General features: G+C 52.0%; 1 protein-coding gene and 1 non-coding gene across 3 annotated transcripts; one reads left to right on the forward strand and one right to left on the reverse strand.

Annotated features, from left to right (window-relative positions):
* Positions 1-151: 151 nt before the first annotated feature.
* COX4I1 (cytochrome c oxidase subunit 4I1) lies at positions 152-7,857 on the forward strand. 2 transcript variants are annotated; one of them, XM_022582993.3, is made up of 5 exons: positions 152-274; positions 1,454-1,527; positions 5,824-5,991; positions 6,592-6,723; positions 7,609-7,857. In XM_022582993.3, the coding sequence occupies exons 2-5, from the start codon at positions 1,455-1,457 to the stop codon at positions 7,743-7,745; spliced, it is 510 nt and encodes a 169-aa protein (XP_022438701.1). In that variant the 5' UTR covers positions 152-274; position 1,454; the 3' UTR covers positions 7,746-7,857. The 2 variants fall into 2 exon arrangements, with proteins under 2 accessions (XP_022438701.1, XP_022438703.1); XM_022582995.3 differs by having other exon boundaries at positions 155-249.
* A 4,303-nt stretch (positions 7,858-12,160) lies between these two features.
* On the reverse strand, positions 12,161-12,291 carry LOC115802538 (U6atac minor spliceosomal RNA). Its single transcript, XR_004022998.1, has one exon. It is a non-coding gene; the product is annotated as a U6atac minor spliceosomal RNA (small nuclear RNA).
* Between the last annotated feature and the right edge of the window lie 512 nt (positions 12,292-12,803).

Raw genomic sequence — 12,803 nt, forward strand, 5'->3', positions numbered from 1 at the left:
CCACGTCAGACTCCCCTCGCGCCTCTCGCCGGGCGCCGCCGAAAAGCTGTCTCCCAGCGGCCGCCGGAAAGCAGCCCGGCTCTGCGTTTTACGACGTTCGCGGCGCCCCCCGACTTCCGGTCCTGTGACCTCCAGTGCGGTCGGGCGCGGGGTGGGGTCTTCCTCGATCCCGTGGTGCTCCGCGGCGCGGCCTCGCTCTTTTCCGGTCGTGAGTAGCCGGGGCGTAGAGGGCGGTCGTTGGCGGGCAAGGTGAGCAGCGGCCGGGCGGCGGCAGGTGAGGCAGCCGGCGACCGGTCTGCGTCGCGAGACTGGTGAGGGTCGGGCGCAGGGAGCCGTCGGGCCTGCGTGAGCGCCGCGCGGCGCCAGTAGGAACCGGCGTTGGGCCTCCGGTCCCGGTGACATTGAGGCCGGCCGGCGGGGGCTCCGGGCTCCGGAGCTGCCGGGTGGCGGTCTCTGTGCCTCCCAGAAGCATCGGCCGGTCCTCGCCTGCGCTGTCGCGGCCGCGGGCTGGCTTCGGCTCTGACCTTGGAGCGTCCGCTGGCCGCGGGCGCGCACCCTAGGGCAGGTCGCTTTGCGGGCTCCCGGCCACTCCTTCAGACGGTGCTGCGCCACCGCCCCGGGTGTAACGGGGCTCAGGGGCAGGCGTTCGGCGTCCGCCCACGCGCGGGCCAGGCAGGTGGAGAAAACACGGGAAACGAGAACGAGTTCAGCCCTGAGGTCATGCTTCTGTTTATTCTGCCCGTAATGGGTATTTTCTGAATGCGTTTGGCATCCTTTTCGTCATCGGTGGGGTCCCCTGAAACCTCCAGTTTTAAGGGAGGGGGAGGTAGGGCAGTTAGGCATGATTCAGTGAAGGCCCAGGTGAGAGGTGGGTCATCCAGGTCATTCGTTGTCCTGCAGGGTTTGGAAGTGGCCCAGGGCCCTGTTTGCAGCCTTTCTCCCGGGTTTCCCCTTCCTGTCTTGTGCACACATTAGGTCTTAAACCAAATAATGAATGCAGTGCGTGCCACCGTCCCTTTGAACTGTTGACTTTTTTTCTCTGAACAATGGAGCCCATCATAGCAGCACATTCTAGCTTTTCCAGAGTCTCCTTTAAAAATATTTTTCTCTTTGCTTTGTAAGAAAGCCAATGTTTAAAAGACAAAAGCAGAGAAACGATATGCAAAATAACCCCAAAACCCAGTTTTCTCTGAATTGCCTTAAGTGCATGCATATGGTGCTTGGTTTATAATGAAGTTCCGTTAAGACGTGCTGACTGCTGAGAAAAAAAAACCTCATCCTAGTTTAATTAGTGATTTCAGAGTCAGTAATGAAGAAGGGATCAGTTATGTTAGGGGGGAGAAGAAGAAAAAAGAATTGCATTGACTTCCAAAATGCATTGGGGCAAAAAGAAGAATCATTCCTAATAGGTGTTTACGCTTATTCATAGGGAAGGTACGTTTTTGTCTTTCAGAATGTTGGCTACCAGAATATTTAGCCTAATTGGCAAGCGAGCAATTTCCACTTCGGTGTGTGTACGGGCACACGGTAAGTGTAACTTTTCTTTTTGCTCTGCTCTGTTTAAGGCCCTGTGCTGGAGTTTCAAACACAGAGGGCTGAGATGGCTAAGATCCTGATCACGCTGTTGAGGAACTTGAGGGGAGGTATAAATATGTTAATGGGGCATACTTCTAGATCAGAGAGTTATTTATGAATCATATTGAATTCTGGTCTGAGTCTTTGCTTAGACTGGTATTTTCCCCCTTTTCCTTCCCTTCCCATGTTTTCAGGTCCAAGTTCAAGTTCCACCCCTTTTAAGAGATCCCCACTATACCTGACTTTAACACTCTCTCCCTCCGACAAAACTCCCAGCCACTTACCTTGAACACGGTTTACATTATTGGGACCATGGAGGGGAAGGAGCTTGGAGTTCCTCGCCTGAACTGGGTTCAATCTCGTTTCTACCTTGGACTAGTTACTCACACTTAGGAATCTGTTTTCTCACCTGAAATATATGTAGACAGCTTAGTGCAGTGCCTGGCACATAGCGAGGTTAGTTTTGCATTTATCAAGCATCTTCTTTGTACTTGTCACTGTTAGGCACTTAGAATAAAAGAATATGAGATATGAAATCATTCCCCAAGGATGTTTGCAGTCTGGAGAGGGAAGATACATGAAGGCAGCGTTTCAGTAAGAGATGGACCCTGAGGAGGAACATTTAGCCTGGCCTCTGGGGTACAGGGGAGGCTTCTAGAGGAGAGGCCTTGCTCTGCTGAAGGGCTAGTAGGTTTAACCTCACATTCCAGAGGGGAGTGGCATTCCAGTCGGAGGGAGAACAAGCAGAAGGAGGAAATGCAAGTCAGCATGGCAGGTTGTGTTACTGAGGGGTCGAGGGCAAGGCTTGAGTGGTGGGTGATAAAGTCAGAGAGCAAGGCTTATGTATCCAGGGGCTCAAAAGCTGTTGCCTGAGTTGCTTTGTGTGTGAATTTTTCCTTAAAATTGTGTCCTTTAGTTGGCAGTACTGTTGTCTTACGTTTCTCTATATTGCTGGTATTGCTCAGGATAACACGATGGACATAGACTCTAAAACAGATCATTTTAGTAAGAGTATTATTGAAATATGTAATTTAAATGACTAGGTAATGAAAAAAATTAGTTGTTTAGTTCATACACGCAGGAAGAAGCACTCCTTCACTAAAAGCCTGGCAAGTCACGTAGGACAGAAATTACATTTTGTTTCCGTTTTGGTTTTGCTAATATATTCCCTTAGCTTTTAGTTTGTTTGCTTAGTTTAGTTGGTAGTATAATTTACAGAAAGGAAAATTTAACTTTTCTAGGTGTTATGTTTCTATGGATTTAGGTACACTCACACAGTTGTGTAACAACGACCCCTGTCAGGACCTACAATACTTCCGTCACCCCCAGGAGTTCTTTCATGTCCCTTCGGTCGTTCGGATCTTCTGTAAGAAGTCAACTCGAACCTCCCTTGGTGGCATTGGCCGTGACTTATTCTTAGGGTATTGCGTTAGGCAGAGGAGGTCGGATCTAGTCAGTCCCTTCTTGAAGCCCCTGCTGGCTTCTTGTGCCTGGAGTACGAACAGCGCCCAGCCTCTCTGGTCTCGTCATGTCAGACCCAGAGCGGCAAAGAGCAGCCCACGCCAGCCCTTCCTGTGGGCTCAGGCTCGCAGCCCGCAGGGTGTTCTGTTCCTCAGATGCACTGTGCTGGCCCCTCCTGCCTCAGCTCCACAGGTGTGGATGGTTGCTTCTTTCGAATCATCACCCTCCGTGCAGGTGTTATTTTAGAACAGCCTTTCCTGACCACCTGTCCTGCCTTACCTTGCTTTGTGCTTCCTTAGAGACTGTGGATTTGGGGCAGTTTGAGTGTCGTCTGCTTCTAGAGCACCAGCTTTGGAGGCCAGGGACCTTACCGGGCTTGTTCATTGCTGCGTCTCCAGCACACGGTAGGCAGGTGGAGAGAACTGCAGTCCATTAGACAAGTCTCGTCCTTTAATTTTAAAGTTTTAGTTGTACAAGTCGCACACGAATACATGAACCGGTTCTCCACATAAAATAGCACAGTCTGGAGCACCATTGGTAGCCCTTGTGGGAAGTTTGGATATTTGTGTGGTGACACGTCTGATTGAGAGGGGAGCTTAGATTCACCAGATTGCCTGAGGAGAGGCTCCCCCAAATCCATCCAGTTTGAGGATAGACACGCTAAAACATGCACTAGAATGCAAAGTCTTTGCTTTTCTCACTTTTTAACAGGGATGCTTGGCGTGTTAACCTTTATGTGTCTGCTCCGCAGTCCCCTCCCCGCCCCCCATTTACTGCGGGACCAGGCCCAAAGTGCTGAAGAGCCCTTGGCAGCCCTGAGAGCACGAATAGGCCATTCTTGTTCTAGAAAGTGCAATTTCATGCTTAGAGTGCTTGAAGGTTATGAGCATTTACGTCTTTATAACAGCTTTATTGAGATGGAATTTGCATAACACATTCCCCCACTAAAGGGTGCACTTGAGTGGTTTTTAGTTCATTGACTGAGTTGTGCCATTATCACGCAGTCAATTGTAGAACATTCTCATGACTGCAGTTAACGTCAATTTTTAATAACTCATGTGTAACCTGAGTGCTTTGTACTCCACTCATCATTTTGAGAGTTTTTAAATTGGAAGGTAATTCTAGCCATTTTCATCTCACATCCTTTTGGGATAAGGTCGGGTATAAATATATAAGTACGCCAGACATTTGCAAGTCACAGATACGCACCTAGAGAAACTTTACTGCTTTAAGACTCAAGGTTTTATTTCACTACTGTTAACGTGTTTGGGGAGATTTTAATCATTGGGACTAAGCTAAATGGAGGTGAAGCATTTTTGCAGGACTTCATACCTCTAAATCAGTTTGGAACACAAAATTTTCTTGCAGATGTAGGGTAGAATTGAACACAGCTTTTTGCAGAGGGAAAACCCTAAATAAAATTGAAGCTATTCCTTTTTCTTCCTGCTGTCTGAACTTTTTTCCTCTCTACTGGAAGAATACATGGGGACACACCCACGTGAAGGCACTAAAATTTCTCACTTTTTGAGCAGAATCCTCATTTTTGTCCTCTCCTCTTTCCACTGATAACAGCTTGGGTTTAACTTGCCAGGGGTTTTGTGTGTTTAGTTACACATACCTGTGAGTATCTACATGTAACTTAGCTTTTTAAAAAGAAAACACAACCCTGATAGTGTTCTGTGACTTGGTGGGTACACAGTTGTCTTTCCACTTTGGGCACATGGATCTCTGTCATTCGTTGTACTGTTGTAACTTGTTTCCTGCCATGCATGTACCACTGGTTCCCTTCCTCTGCTTGCCTTTTTCCTTTTTTTCCAGATCTCTCATTTCCCAACATGCTCTGTAGTTTATTGTTTGATTCCCACTTCTAGCACGTTGACACTGGTAGGCAGGAATGTTTGCGTTGTTCACTGATCATCCCAGGTTGGAGCCACGCTTGGCATACAGTAGGTGCTTGGTAAACCGTTGTTGAACAGGCCAAATGGCTCCATGATGGCGTGTTTCTAAGGAGCAAGCTTCTTAGTGCGTCCTTGGTTGGACACAGGTTGTTTGATACTTTGCTGTAATAAGCAGGGCTGCAGTAACCAGCTTTTCATACATCTTTCTTTCTGAACTTTGAACCTTGTTTCTTTCATGAGTTTTTTTTTTTGTTTTTTTTGCGGTATGCGGGCCTCTCACTGTTGTGGCCTCTCCCGTTGCGGAGCACAGGCTCCGGATGCGCAGGCTCAGCGGCCATGGCTCACGGGCCCAGCCGCTCCGCGGCATGTGGGATCTTCCCGGACCGGGGCACGAACCCGTGTCCCCTGCGTCGGCAGGCGGACTCTCAACCACTGCCCCACCAGGGAAGCCCTTTTCATGAGTTTTATATTGTTTTTGTTCTTCCCCATTAGTTGGAGTCCCTTGCAGAAGGGCCTTCACTTAGTCCAGTCTGCAGTCCAGTCCAGGGAACCTGAGCGCCCCCTCTGACCTCTGCATGAACACTGGTAATTGCTGGAAGTGCCGCCTTGTTAGCGATGCCCCTGGCAGGTTTTTGTTTTGCTGTGATGAAAAGCGCTGCTGTTACCCATCTGCCAGCCTCACTTTGCCGTCTGGGCCCCTCAGGAAAGGCCTGCTCCCTGTTGCACATGACAGTCCTGTGGCTGTTCGGAATGGTGGCCACAGCCCCTGGGATAACTGAAGTTTCAGGGTGCACGTACACGTACTTACTTTGGTTTTTAGAAGCACTGCCCTGTTTGTAACTCTGAACCCATGTGAAATTTTCAAATATTTATCCAATGCGTGTTTTAGGAAGTGTTGTGAAGAGTGAAGACTATGCTCTCCCGAATTACGTCGACCGGCGTGACTATCCCTTGCCCGATGTGGCCCACGTCAGGAGCCTTTCTGCCAGCCAGAAGGCCTTGAAGGAGAAGGAGAAGGCCTCCTGGAGCAGCCTCTCCATCGATGAGAAAGTTGAACGTGGGTGTTGAAGCAAGGGCAGCTTGCGTTGGCCGAGAATTCTGGTCCTGGGCTGCTGCCCAGAGCCCAGCGTGCTGGGGAGGGTGGGTTGCTGTGGCTCTGTGGGGCTGTCCAGGGCCCAGGCCCCTTTGTCCAGGCTTGTGGGCTCCAGCCCCCCCGGGGAGGAGCGGGAACAAGGATGCAGAGCTGCTGAGCAGGGCTCTGCAGAGGGCTTAGCGTATGAGAGTAGCTTCTCGGGGCCTCCCTGGGTGGGACTGGGTTGGCTGTAAATTATTGATGGAAGATCAGCGAAATTTCACTGTCAGGTAGGAAAGAGGCATGAAAGTATTATGGGCTTAAATAGACCCTTAAACCTTAATCTAAAGGAGAAGGAATTTCACTGCCTTTTTGTGCCCAGAGTAAACTCCATAACTTCATGCATCTCCTTCCTTCCCCCTTATGTGTGCGTGGGTGCGTCCGGGCCTCAGGCCTGTGTTGTGTTCCTAGCTGTATGTTTGCCGCCCCCGTGTTGTGGGGAGGAGTGATGGAGCCCCGCCCTGCGGAGGGGCTGTCGGTCCCCATGGCCCTCTGCGCCTACAGCGCTGTCCTTTCTGTCCCCAGTGTACCGCCTCAAGTTCAAGGAGAGCTTCGCAGAAATGAACAGGAGCACAAACGAGTGGAAGACGGTTGTGGGCGCCGCCATGTTCTTCATCGGCTTCACTGGCCTCATCCTCACGTGGGAGAAGCTGTACGGTGAGTGGCGGGGAGAGAAGGGGCCGTGTACCCGGAACGGCTGCCTCTTTCAGTGCCCAAGAGTGGGCCGTGGGGCCTCCACACAAAGCCGGCGCTTCCGTCCTGGGCTCCATCCCCAGCTTGCGTACCGGGTTTGAGAGACTGGCTCACGTGAGCAGAAGTGGTGTCAGCAGAGTGCTTTATTCTGAGCGGGCCACGCCCGGCCACGAACGGCTTCCTTTGTGCGGCCCGCCACGTATCCAGTAGTGCTTTCTCTGCTCGCCAGTCAGTTGTCAGAAGAAGGAGTAGTGGAGGTTAGCTCAAGGAGAAGGGAACGTTTACGCGTCAAGGGCTGCTTCTGCCGTCGGGGACTGCAGCTCAGTAACCAGAGTTCTGGGTCTTCGGACCTAGCAGTTTCCGCCCGGCCAGCATTGCGCTGCCTGCGTGCTTGTTCTGGTGCTGCCTGTCCTGCGTTCTGTCTGTCCAGCCGAGCAGGTATCTTCCCGTGCTGAGCAGGTGTGATCCTGTATGTGTGGCCTGCCTGTGGACGCGGGTCGGTGACAGACCTGTGACCGTATGCTCTTCCCCCGCGTCACCTTTCGTTCTGTTTGTGTTCTGTCCTTGCCTGTAGACCCATTGTCTGTGTCCTAGAGAGAGGACGCCCTGCTTTTAGCTTAAGTATTTTATTGCTTGCTTTTACAAAGGAAGGAATAATTTGGAAATACCGAGTTGTCAGTGCCCAGGATTCGAAATCAGTGCGTTCGCCTGTGTGTGGCTGTCAGGTGGCAGATGGCTGTGCTGCTCGGGTTGCCAGTGAGATGGGGGAAGGCCTCACCCGTGTAGCGCGTTGGTTTGGAAACACCTGGTCAGGACAGCGTTGCCTCACGAAGTTGTTTTGGACTGCAGTGTACGGCCCCGTCCCGCACACCTTTGAGGAGGAGTGGGTGGCCAAGCAGACCAAGAGGATGCTCGACATGAAGGTGGCCCCGATCCAGGGCTTCTCAGCCAAGTGGGACTACGACAGGAACGAGTGGAAGAAGTAAGGGCCCGCCGTTCGCACGCCGGAGCCCCCCCATGTCACCTCCCTGCAGCTCCGCACGTTTACGGGAGTGTTCTTTCCCAGTACCAGTGCTAATAAACGAGCAGTTTACGTGACGTCCTCGTGGCTGCTTCTTTGATGATAACTGAAGGAAGTGAAAGCGTCATTTGAAACACAGTAAGTTTTTCCCAGGTGTCTGTAGTAAATACATTTTGGGTATAAATGAACTGGCAAAAATAAGTTTTATTAGGGGATAGCATATAAAAACTAAAAATATAGAGTCCTGTGGTATGGGATGTTTTGACAAGAGATTTTTATGAGAGTTAAATCCCCATCACAGTAGCCAGACTGACAGACCTCACCGTGGTCGCTTTTCTCCTGGGACTGTCTCTCCCCTTGAAATTGTGAGTGTTGGTTGGAGTGTGTGACCACGAGATTGGGAAGGGCAGACCGAGTTCTGTGCTCCTGCCTTTTTTTATCTAAGAAGCAACAGCGAAGCCAGTCGTAGGCCAGGCAGGAGTTAAGGAGCCCTGACCGAGCCCCCGGCAGGCGTCCTGTAGGGGCTCCTCCGTCTGTCCTGTGGTTCTCTCCCCTTGCTCTAACGTCCGTTCCCCTCCCTGGGTCCTGGAGCCCCTGTGTGGGGAAGCAGAACAGATTCCAGAGTAGAGCGGGTGCAGAGGGGTCTCCCAGCAGCATTGGTGCAGGAGTGGGTCGGGGGGGGAGCTGTGACTGGGAAGGGAAGTTGGTCCCTAGAGCTCGACCAGAGGAATGTCACAGGAAGTTGGCCTTAGAAAGGCTTGTGAGAGGGCTTGAACCAACCAGTGTAACAGGAGGGGCAGGTGAACTGTAGCCCCTGATTGCAGTATCTCCCGCTGCTCTGGAAATGGCCTTGCTGGCTTGTTCTCAAGGGCCAGCTGACTCCCCGGGGGGCCGTCTGGGGGGAGAGGAAGTGCCGGGAGCTGTGGGCTGCGAGTCTGGCTGTGAGGACCAGTGTGGCTCTGGGTGGCTTGGACCTCCCTCATGCAGTGCCATTTTCAGCTCCTTGCCAGCGAGGGCTCCTGTGGTGGGGCTGGAGTTCTGACCTGGCCCCTCACCTGGCTCTTCTGACCCTTGAACGATCACTGATGGGGCCCCTGCCATGGGCCAGGCGCTCACTGTCTCACTCACCAGAACGACCCCAAGAGGAAGGGGCCCTTCCCGGGTTGGGTGGTGGAGCTGAATGCAGCTAGAGGCCGAGGGCTCTGCCTGAGTGGGAGTCGGGGGTGCTGGAGACTGACCCCCGGACTGCTGCTGCCCCGGAGTGGCTTCACACGGAGTCTCCCTGGGCCTGGGGGCTTCCCCCGGCCACGTCGGAACCACTCTTGCACTTGTTCAGAGGATGGCCACCTGTACCTCAGCGTCAACTTCCAAGATGAGACTGTTGTCCTCTTCTGTCTCTCTGTCTTTGTGGGTCTATGCCTTAAAAAAAAAAAAATCCCTTTACTGCCATTTTAGTGGAAATTCAGGAGGAAACAGTGAATGCTCGATCCAGCCCACCATCCTTAAGCTGGAGGTCTACGAGCACTTGTGCGTGGTCTGCATGTTGTCGGAGTAACAGTGAACACGACCCTTGGGGCTCACCGTTGGGGCTCCCAGGAGCACCGAGGACGAGTGAAACAACGGACAACGTAATTAGAGGGTTCGAGGGGGCTCAGGGTGGTGATGGAGGGGGGGGTTTCAGCTGGGGGTGGGAAAAATTCGAGGTCGGTGGTGGGAGACGTCCCCGAGGAGGTAGCCCTTGAGCTGAGACTTGATGACTCTCGCCCACCCTTGAGCAGAGGCAGGGACGAGGGGGCACGGGTGGAGACGGTCATGCTCGAAGGACCGCGGACGAAGGCCCTGAGGACGGAGCTCACTCGGTTCGAGGACCTGAAAGACGACCCGTGGGGCTGAGACCATGTGAGAGAGGAGGGGAAGGGTGTGGAGAGCATGGGGGCCCAGGAGAGAGGGCAGGCTGAGCTTTCTTGGGGGGTGTGCTCATGTAGCCACAGACAGGGCGCTCACCCTGCCCCTCCCAGGGTGTCTGGGGAGACTGTTGTGGTTCCTTGTGTAACATGAAGTTGGGGCAGGACTTGGAGAAACACCAAGAAGGCTGACGGGACAGCCACCGGCTTAGCTCCCTGGAGGCCAGAGGGTCCCTGTCCCCCCCAGGAGTGGAGATTCTTCAGAGTGGGGGGTCCCTGACCAGCCCAGGCTTGGACTCTACCTGGGAGCGTTGCAAGGCCCTGCTGGGCTGCTGGCTCTCACCTGACGCGTGGAGAGCTCCTTGCCGTTTAAAGTGTGTTTCATCCTTTTCTACTCTTCTTATTTGTGCCTGTCAGTCGGTGTTCACCTTGTTACCGGCTGGCAGCTTTCTACCCTGTAGAGCTTAAAAAGCATTATGTACAAAGGAACAAGTAGCAGCAGACGTATCAAATGCAACCCTAGATGCCACAAGGCAGTGGAACCATAGTTTCAACTAGAATGATAAAGTCAGCTCAACTATTAAGCAAGAGCGAGGGAAAAAATAAAGATACAGGCGAACACGAGGAGTATTGATTACCAACAGGCCTTTGCTGGCAGGAGAGGAGAAAACTCGGAAGGAGTGAGCTATAAGAAAGAAGGGGGAGCAAAGGGATTGGAAACCATGAGGGCAAATCCACCCAAACACTGGTTGCCTACAACAATAAAAGTGATCATGACCAATTGGGGGGGGGCGGATTCTGGGGAGGTGAAGGCTGTGGTGGCATACTTTTTGAATTTCTGTGAAACCCCGCATAGAAGTGGTAACTAGAGAGCAAAACCAAAAACCCTGTTGATAATACCAAAAAATGAGGTGAGGAGATATTACTATGAACCGACCCCCGTGATCCCCCGAAGGACAGATGGGTGGGGGCAGATCAAGCACGGCCACAAGCCCTGCACAGTATCCGCTTTGGTGCCAGGGGAAGCAGAGGGAAGCAGGGACAGCTGATGGACCTGAGAGCTGAGACCCCGGGGTAGCCAAGGATTTTGCCAGGGAGGAGGTGTGGTGGGACCAGCTGATGAAGCTGGGAGGGTTGTCCGGTCCAACAACGGGCGAATGCTGGGGGCCCTCAGTAAGGTCCAGGGGGCAGGAGTACTCTCAGTCCTGACACTGACCCTCCTGGGCTGACCTCTGAGACAGGGACCCACACTGCAGAGAAATTGCTGAGAGTGGATCAGACTGACCAGGGCAGGGGTGGCAGGGCTGAAGGAAAGGCGAGCCCCAGATATGTGTGGAGGAACTGAAGACAGGCCCCAGACCTCAGAAGGCCAGTTGCCATATTTTTCAACCCCAAATTGAAAACAACCTTGTGAAATTAGAAACGTTATCCTGAACCACACCTCCTTCTAGAAGTTCAGGAAAGCGAACTTCAGCTTCGACAACGGATTAACGTCTGTCCAACGTATTTCAGTGTCTGGGTCCTGAGACACACAAGGAAACAGGGAAGCGCGAGCAACGCTCAGAGATAGAAGCAGCCAACAAGAGTGGGGGTTGTTGGCCGGCTCTCCCCCCAGCACGTCAGTGTGTGTGTGTTCAGTGGGTCCGTGAACTAAGCCGCCGTGGTGGCAGGGATGGAGGCCGTGCAGGCCCCATTACCTAGACTTCCTTTCCCCGAGGCTGACCTGCCGGCCACGGGTGTCGTGTACCTAACCTGCCAATGGCGGAGACCATTGAGAAGCCCCAGCACGGCACCGGTGGACTTCCTTCCTGCATCAGCGGGCTCACTGGTCCCGCTACCCCTCACCTAGAGGCAGCGGACTTCTGAACACTCAGTGGTGGGCACTTGGGCGATAACGCTCTCAGGGAATGGGATTCTATCTTACAGGATGCAGTATATGCCTTTTTTATATCAATTTTGTATTGTGGGAATATATGTAGCATGAAATTCACCGTTTTAACCATTTTTAAATGTGCAGGTCAATGGCATTAGGTACCTTTGCATTGTTGTACAGCCATCATCGCTCTCCATCTCCAGAACTTCCATCATCCCAAACTGAAAATTCCGTACCTGTTAAACTGTAGCTCCCCATTCTCCCCTCCCCCAGCCCCTGGTAACTGCTCTTCTACTCTCTGTATGAATTTGCAGACGCTATGAACCTCATGTAACTGGAATCATACTGTGTGTTGCCTTGTGTGTATGACTTATTTCACTCAACATAACGACCTCAAGGTTTGTTCATGTTGTAGCGTATGTCAGAGTTTTCTCCTTTCTTTTTTAAGGTCGAATAATTTTCCATTGTATGTATACACCTCATTCTCTTTATCCCTTTGTCCTGTGAGGGACATTTGGGTTGTTTCCTTCGGCTGTTGTGAGTAGTGCTGATACGAACATGGGCGTACCAAATTTGTTTGAGTCTCAGCTCTCGATTCTTTGGGAATATACCTAGAAGTGGGAAGAGCCGGGAAGTAGGTAGCAATGCTTTAACTGTCTGCATGTCGTGAGACCCAAGGGCATCTTCCATCCTCGTCAAGGAGAATGCTAACTTTCTTTCCTTTCATACGAAATGATGCTTTTAATCAGGGACCAGTGTGTGCTTCTCTCTTTCTCTTAGACTGAATACATGGGCCAGGGATCCGAGGTGGAAAGGGGAGCGTCTCCTTTCACAGTTACACCTAATAACACATCGACAGGGTCTTTCTTTCCCATTTGTGAACACTCTCTCTGTTGGTTTGGAGGTCTGATTCCTTAGGGAGTGAATGAACGCTTCCACCAGGAGACGCCACAGTGGGCTCCCGTGAGCTGGAGATTGAGTTCGCCAGGACTGGATGGGCTTCTCACGCCGCTGACCAACAGAAAGAGAAGAGGGTTACTCACTCTGTGGGACGTGTGATCCTGAGTATAAACGGGAAATGGGGTTTGTGTTACATAATGGGGCTGAGGAAAGCTATGGCTAGAACCCAGGGGACTCTCCTGGGTGCCTCTTACTTAGATCTTCCAAGTCCAACAGTCAAAGTCAACGTAAAACAGTAGTTCATAGTAACAACAAAGAGACAGGACCACCAAGCATTCAGACCCTA

The sequence above is a fragment of the Delphinapterus leucas genome, chromosome 20, assembly GCF_059928025.1.
Source record: "Delphinapterus leucas isolate spDelLeu-1000000601 "Yukka" chromosome 20, BTC_Dleu_Yukka2, whole genome shotgun sequence".
NCBI classification, from domain to species: domain Eukaryota; kingdom Metazoa; phylum Chordata; class Mammalia; order Artiodactyla; family Monodontidae; genus Delphinapterus; species Delphinapterus leucas.

What these genes read in the sequence shown, in the direction of transcription:
- COX4I1 (XM_022582993.3), top strand. Translation starts at nt 1,455, where the DNA reads ATGTTGGCTACCAGAATATTTAGCCTAATTGGCAAGCGAGCAATTTCC. An exon ending in CATCGATGAGAAAGTTGAAC is followed by an intron (nt 5,992 to 6,591) that starts GTGGGTGTTGAA and finishes TTCTGTCCCCAG; the next exon opens with TGTACCGCCTCAAGTTCAAG. An exon ending in CACGTGGGAGAAGCTGTACG is followed by an intron (nt 6,724 to 7,608) that starts GTGAGTGGCGGG and finishes TTTGGACTGCAG; the next exon opens with TGTACGGCCCCGTCCCGCAC.